The sequence below is a fragment of the Achroia grisella genome, unplaced genomic scaffold (genome assembly GCF_030625045.1).
Source record: "Achroia grisella isolate CSIRO2021 unplaced genomic scaffold, CSIRO_AGI_Agris_v1 utg2906, whole genome shotgun sequence".
Classification (NCBI taxonomy): domain Eukaryota; kingdom Metazoa; phylum Arthropoda; class Insecta; order Lepidoptera; family Pyralidae; genus Achroia; species Achroia grisella.
Genome location: NW_026712780.1, coordinates 355,120 through 363,719, shown reverse-complemented (window position 1 = coordinate 363,719; position 8,600 = coordinate 355,120). Strand labels below are relative to the sequence as shown.

General features: G+C 30.7%; 1 protein-coding gene across 1 annotated transcript; it reads right to left on the bottom strand.

Annotated features, from left to right (window-relative positions):
- Window positions 1–2,291: 2,291 nt before the first annotated feature.
- Window positions 2,292–2,864, bottom strand: LOC131843242 (mpv17-like protein 2). The gene has a single exon (XM_059191850.1). The coding sequence runs from the start codon at window positions 2,862–2,864 to the stop codon at window positions 2,292–2,294; it is 573 nt and encodes a 190-aa protein (XP_059047833.1).
- Window positions 2,865–8,600: the final 5,736 nt, after the last annotated feature.

Genomic DNA, 8,600 nt, shown 5'->3' with positions numbered 1-8,600 from the left:
AACGCGTATGAGAGTAGCAATGAATCAGTTGATTCATTTGCATGCGAATGATTTTACAATTTTAATTAATTATATATCGAGCCTAGTGTCTTTAATTGGTTGCGATATTCAATTTAGCGCCATTTTGTCAATAGTCTTATTTATGGTTAAGAGAACCGTTTAAGGTGATTCAATACCGTAGATGAGTTAACTGCAATCAGGGAAGGGATAGGAAAAGGGAAGTCAAACTTTTTTATAAAAATATTTTTCCTATTATGTTCTATGATGTTGCTTATTTCTGAAGCGTAACTTCAATTTGTACGTTATTTAATTCAGTATGTAATTACTTGCTAGCGATACCTACTTACAATCTAATTTGTCAATAGTTCCTGCATTTAGAGCCTTTTTAATGCAGGAACTATTGTTACCTGGATTATGGAGTCTGATGTAAGTATTTGACGTGTTATTTTTACACATTCATAATGTTACAATAACTTTTCATCATTATCGTCATTGCTTCATCTCAATCACTGGTCACTAATTGCCCAACATATTTGAGCTCACTATCACTCTTTTATCAAGCAACATCTATGTAACTATAATTAGTTACTTCAAGGGAGAGATTGTAAGTAACGAGAAGTAATAGACTCATTGCTAGCAATACAACATCTTGGTTTATTTCTGGTGCATTCCCCACTATACGCTGATCTAATTTCATACTTATCCTATTATCCCTCACTAGTATCCCGTCAACTTTAGCGCCTACAGTCTGATGCACTGTTTATTATTCTTAAAAAAAACACGTAATATTGCAATTTTACTTTAATAAATTTTCATGCATATTGTAACGGATCGATCAGATTAAACACACGCAGTCTTACTGAAACTACACATACGGACAATATCAGTAACGAACCAACAAAAACAATGACTATCACAAACTCATAAATAATTGTACCAAAATAAAAAATATATAAAAAGTGAATAAGCTGAAGAAAGAGATCACAAAGTCGGTCGCTAAAACACTTAAATTCCTGTGACAAATAATGTTCATGATACATTCTGAAGTTAAATTAGAAAGTAATTCGATTCTAGATAGATTTATATCGCTATCAGTGTGTCACGACGTAGAATGCATTACTTATCATAGGAGTTTAAAACAACAAAACATTAGAACACTCAAAATCAAATTATAGAACAATAATTCGATAGATATATAGATAGCTTATGCACATCGAAGATTTTATTGCATTTTATAACCGAACTACCGAATCATGGTGTGCTACTAAACACACAGATTCAATTGGAAATTATTGACAAAAAAACTGAACATAATAGTTCTCTTTAAATCAGTATTTTCTAAAAGTAGTAAAATAAAAACATATCACATCTAACGGTTCTGTGTTATTTATGCTCTTAAAATTGCAAGTGCCTTTTTGATAAGTAAATCGTTTATTTATTAACTATCCATAGAGTTAATATAGATATAAACATATGAAATAGTTACATAACTTATAAATAACAATATGCTCATAATTTACTAAACAAAAAAGTTTCGAAGCTCAAAAAAAGTCCAAGTTCGAAGCTCGAATATTTGAATCATTGAACCCCGGCGTTGACAAAACATGATTAATGACGTCAATAAAAATATTTCCTCATAAAAATCCATTCCCATTATTAATTCTAATAACATTGTCCAGTTTTTTTGCTCGATATAAAAAAATCTTGAATCGGTCGGAGTGGTTTTTTGTAATAATTCATACTGAATGAAACCATTAGTCGGAGGGATACAAGTTCAAATCGGATAGAAAGCCGTAGAATCGATTATAGCCTTTAAAGGTTTATTCGAGTGTTCACTTTACCACCTATTGAATAATCTCTCATGACTATATAGATGTATACAATTGCACCTAAAGATATCTTGGGGGTAAACAGATTTACAAAAACAAACCACCTGGGTAATTCCGGTTAAAACTAAAGAAGTTATGATATATACTTAGCGAAATAAGGAGCTACATGTTGAAACGTTAGCCGTTACTTGACTAAGCGCATATTTATTAATAGGTACAATATTAACAGGTACAAGTGGTTGAAATTCGACCATAATTAATTTAAATTATAAGTTGAACATTAATAAAGTTCTATTGTCTTCTAAAATCACAGGCACTGCAGTCACATGAAACTTAACAAATTTTAATTAAAATTTGTATTATTTAAATTAATTTACTATAATTTGTATTATAGTAAATTAATTTAAATTAGAACTATCTCACTTAATTAAGACACAAAAGACTGACCTCATACAAAAAATGTCAAATTTTCTTTTCATCCATAACTTTCAGTTCAACATCACTCTGATCTTTAGCCTTCACATGCGCCAAATATACTGTCCAAACAAAACTAGCTGCACTTACAAACACAATTCTATTCTTCTCCGATACAAAATAGAAGTTTATAGTCTGCGCTGCCGGCCAGAAGATTACCCCTAACTTGTAAGTTGACCAAAATTTCTCTCTCACTTCTTTTATACAAGAATTTAGAGGCTTCATTTCAAGTGCACTCATTCCAAAGAAGAAATAAGCCATCGCTAAAGGGGAGTATGAAACTTGCTCTATAACAGCTCTAGTAAACGCTGTCTTCAAGTTTTTCTTTCTGAAGAATCTACTTGTGTATTTCATCCAACCATAAAATACAGGTGCCATGAAAAACGTACCAAAAACACTGTAACGAGCCGCTCTGGACCAATCTGCGTGACCTATGGTGGTCCCATTGATTATGTATTCCTGTACTATGCTGCATGTTGGCCAGATTATGGCGTAAGATATCATACCACGCAGCAGTGGATATTGATTAGGTAACCTGAGAACTTTAGTCAATATTGTCATGTTTCAATATCACAAACTTTGATATTTCAATGCGCTGTTGCAACAAGCATAAGCTCAAGTTTATGTCAAACCTCGAGACATGACATTTTATCTTTAATTTACCATTATATTTTTTTACCATAGAGAAAATGGAACAGTTTTTTATAATTATTATTTTTACCTGTAGCACACAGGTAAAGGTGAGATAAACACAGATTATAATAAGAAGATTATTAGATTGTTTTATTAACTTTTTAATTATTAATTCAAATATAATAAAACATATAGCTTGTATTCATCCATCTCTATTCATATAAATTTCATTACGATCCATTGAGTTGTTTAGTTGTGAAAAGGTAACAAATAGCGAGACAGACACTTTCTCATTTATAATATTACTATGGAGGGATGCCTGTAGAAGTTTGTAGGTAGGTACATAAAATAACCGTTATTCCCATAGGTGACAGACACCCGGAAACTTCTCATCCGTTGACATTCCTGAGCACTACATTTAAACTATAATTATTAATTTCAGTCAGTAAAATGACATTTCCAGTGTTGCAGGTTTTTAGTCCCAAATAAATAGTGATGCGAGAATCGAGTTTTTACAATTAAACGTTAGTCGAGATTATATTTTTTTTATTTAATATCAAATTGTCATATAAAAATATGTAATTTACGGTAATTAAACAGAAGACATACACGATAAAAAATTAAATATTACATAAAATACTGTTATATTATTTGTTTTTGGTTATTGGAAACACTATGGTCATCCCTTATCACACTATGGACGACATTCTGTTTTTCATATAGATACCTAAAGATGTTGCGGAACATCACTATTGTAGCAACTATTGCACCCTTTTTTGTATCAGTTCCAGTTGCACTAGTTATTTTACTGACTGGAATTAATAATCGTACTATAGGTATTTATCACTATGAGGTAGATTTAACACTATGAGGCATTTTCTCCCAGCCAATCATCCAATAGAAATTCGTGAGGACAGCGTATTTTCAAAAATAACTAAATTTATTTTATCTCTATTTTTAGAGAACTTTACAGTATTGGCCAATATTATTAAGTTGATTATATAATACCTTACAGACTATCATATTACATATAAAATAAAGACAAAAATATTTATAAATTTTGTATCTGAGGTTACGACTATAACCGTGACATACACCTTTGGCCAGTAGTCAGACTTCATTATAATTGTGATGTAGGAATAGGTACATAGCGACACCAGATACGTAAGTACAGAAAGGTTGAAGACAAGTCTGAATTCGTAGAATTAACAGATCTAATATTTCTATCTGAACTATTGAATCATAAAACATGACATGTAATTACCCATTTAGTAATCGCATCCAGCCATCGATTGACCACCCACAGAGTCAACGTTCAGAACAATCGGACTATTCGATTATTTGGCTCGGGTGATTCGATTCGGAGATTGTCTTTGTGATAGTCGCAATGACTGTGCGGAATCAACGCGCGTGCGGTTAGCACACGATTTGTCAATTAATGAATAATTAATCCAATACTGATGTTTGTTTATAATTTAAATTGAATAACAGATGTACGTACTTAAAATTATATTATTCGTCATTTTATTCTGTCGACTAATTTCATTTGCCTAGCAATGTAATTTATTGCTAGATACCTGCCTATATCAATTTTAAACCACAACATCCACGAGAGAATTTTTGCTAACTAAAAATTATTGTAACATTAAATCTATGATATTATCATATAATATAAAATAATGTATGTGTAATAAAATAACATTTAAATTTGGACGCCTACGCATAGGCAGAATATAGAGAAAAATGTTAAATTTAGGTAGGTACTGGCTGTCCCTGTATATTCAACAAAATAAAGTGATTGATTGATTGATCCTATCTACTAATATATAGCCCATTACTATTTCTATTACTATAACTTCGTGTATATTCAACTCATTAGTGCAAAAACTCATTAAGTAATATAATAAACTGAAAACTTTGAAATTCACTTTTAGTTTTTTAATATTGAAAACCCCGGGGGACGGAGATTGTTTGTGTTGGACATAAAACTCCTTTGTTATATTGACATATATTATTGTATATAAAAAAGAGAAATCATAATAATAAAAAGGCGACTGCGAATAAAATGGTGTTTCCTTATTTGCCCTCTGCATAAATAAAATCCCAATAGTTTGTAATATGGATTAATGATACAATTGCTAACAATTTACCATGTCAGTTTGATTTCCACGAGGTCTCCCTGGAAACTATCTTGATAACTTTCTGGTAAATTTGTCACAATGAACTGAATGACCTAGACGTAAGTTTTTATGGTAATAATATTAATAAATATATCCAACGACATAACACCATAAGTACCTACATATATAATGTAAAACGTTTTTGTATTAATTGGTTATTTAATACGTAGAAAGTTTAAAATTAAGTACCATAATCATAGACATTTAAAATATTGTTCATTAAAAACAAGATTTGAAATATTATTATAAGCGCCATCTATTGTACATAATGTATACCATCAAGTAAAGTAACAGACATCTGAGCTCACAGCGTCATCTAACAGTGTTCGTCTAAATATTAATAAGAAGCAACTTTAATAGGAAACGTACACGCCTGATCGTGTAGAGATTATTATCCTACTCAACGCTAGATGGCGGGAGAGAAGTGTTTGCGAATATATGATAAAGTTCAATTTACAATTTTACAAGCGAGTATTAATTCCGTATGTAATAAACTTTTGTATATAAAACTCATTATTATTTCATTGCCATATATTTATGTATATAAAAAGGGAAAACATATTACTAAAAAAAAGACGACTGCGAGTCTCTCAAAAAAATAGTGTTTCCGTATTTGCCTTTCATTTATGTTTTCATTTATATTTATTCTATTCTTATTATTTTTCATAAATCCCAATATAAAATCTTTATAGTTAGAGCTCGTCAAAATCGGTCCAGTCATGTCAGATAATATGAAAAACAAAGAGATAAATAGACAAAACATAATTTAATATTTTTGATATGTAAGTATACTTTCATTATGCTTTCATATGCAATTAGCGAAAAGCTGACTGCCTGACACATTTTTTTTTTATTTGTGTATATTACAAACGAGTAAAGTAGTATTACAAATAAATAAAGGCGAGGAAAACGCAATGGAGAGCGCTGCTCTGGTACAGGTACTTACCTGTTGTAGAAAGCTAACCCGGTTCTAAAGATAAGTTCCGACAGTTCATGTCCTAGTTATAATCAATACCACAACACAATCTGTACAAAATCAGGTGAATGCTTTCTGTAGCAGTCAACTCTCACATACATGCTTGAGTTTCGTATTTTTAATAAGGCAAGTATTATATACCTACAAACGGCAAAGTACCTAATTTTAATCAACACGTTCGTGATTAACAAAAAAATTCGGGCATTGATAATCAACGTGAAATATTTAAGTTAACAGACTATTTAATAAGCGAATGTGTCTTACATTGATTTTATACTAGAGTTGCCACTAAAGTTTTTTCCCAGGACATGTCCTAGTTTTTGCAGTGTCCTGGGACGTATTTAAGCAGCGTCCTGGAATGTAGAAATTTATAATTCATTTTTAAAAATTAAATTTAAAAATATATTTATTTTAATAACACGAATTTAATTTCACCTATTTTCAATACATATTAATTTAACTATTGAAACTCTATTAGGTCCTGTTTTGAAACTGAATTGTCCTAGTGCTCCCAACTTTAAATCCATTTTAAATTTGGGGTTGGCAACCCTAATTTACACAAATATTTTAAGAATGTTAAAAAATAGTAAATTGCTTTAAAAAAATGTGGAATCCGCCCGTTTAAAGAATCCACTTCACTTGCGTAGGAGTACATCGTAAACTCGCTACTTTATTACTAATTTGTCAGCTTTCAAGTGTCCTTCTATTGGCAATATTTGGAATTGCTTGCTCTAAAAATTGTTGTTGATGTAAATTTTTATTTATGAGCTACAAAGGAGGTCGTTATCGTACTTGTAAAGTTTGACTTTACTATTATGGTATCACTTTATTAATGTCACCGTAAATAATCAGCTTAACTAGATAACATATTATTACTGGTTAGGTTATGTAGGTTACCTACCTACATAACCTAACCAGTAATAATATGACAAGACAATTCACTACGGCGTAAACTAGTCCTACGCTAAGCACCAGCTTGTTTACTAGACAACTGATACAAATACCTTTGGTAAATACATCATAATATATAAAGAAAACACTCATACCGATACAGACAATAAAAGGTAGGTACTCATGAATAGAAATATTTGTACCGTGCGAGGAGTAAAACCCGCGTCCATCGGAAGCATGGCGCTGTGTTCAGCCGCTAAACAACCGAGGCCTACACATCATTCCTGGTGCGGCGTAATATGTAAGAATGCATAGATATGGTGCGATGGTTTTTAGTTACTCCGTCCACACACCACCCTCTGTTTGATCTGTTTCATTTCAAATCAATTTATACTTTCATAAATCATTCTAACATTTTAATAGATCACACATATGACATGGTTTACGAAACTACATATGTTCTTTAAATGAAATTAGCAGTCACCCGGTGGTCGAAATTTGACCGTAATTAAATTCAGTAAGACTAGTTATAGATAAATAAAATTAAAGGCAAACAATATATATATACCTATCTATCCTCAATTTGACCACAGAGTTTAATGATAAACAAAGTGAGTGTTAATGATAAAGTAAGTGTACCTAACATACGTGTGTCGAATACATGGTAATATGTATAATATTTTTTATAGTATTAATCTGTTTTTTATGTATAAAAAAATATTTGCGTTGTACAGTCCTATGATTATTATTCCGTTTCTTTATTATTTGCTTACATAGTCCCTATAAATAATAATAAAATATATTATTTAAAAATACAGAAATCTAATTTAAGGCAAAATGAATAAAATTGCCAAAGTTAATAAATAAATTGAATTTCAAATTGTTTCCTAGAAAAAAAGAAAGGTCAGATACATCTGTTTTTTTTTTTAATATTCCTCAGAAATCGGAAGCCACACGTGCCAGCTAATATACGTTTGGTGTTTTTTTTTATGTTATAGAATCAATTGTTGTCAGACCTCGCATTTAGATGACATGCTGTGACGTTCCGAAAGAAATTTGAAATTCGAATTCCTGTAACAAACTTTACACCTAAGTAACTTTTTTTATTAACTTTCTCGAAATATTATTTCTAAAATTCTAATTATACAGAAAAAAAATATACTGTATTGAGCCGTAAATAGGATTATACAAAGAAACCTAAGTATAGGTCGTCTATCTGTCCTTCAGAAATAATAAGGATAGATATAATTTAACCAAATTATAAAATTTAGCCAAGGAACCCTCTTGTGTTCGTACTCGTAAATGTATTTGATGTTATATATTATATATATACAGTTTATGCCTCTTTTATTAACCGTTTTAATTTTTGTTGGTCATAGAATTGTAACCGGTTACCTACTGCTACTAGTTGCTTAGAAATAATTGAAGGTCAATTAGGTGCTACAATATATCATTTAGGGTTTAAATTTGATTCCCAATACACAAAGTAGCTACATCGAAAAACGTAAAATTGAACTTTTTTTATTAAAATACTAAAATAAAATGTCTGAAACGAAAGTGGTCGCAGTTATTCTTTATATCAGTAGCTATCTCCGACAGAAACAAACCGTTTCAGAA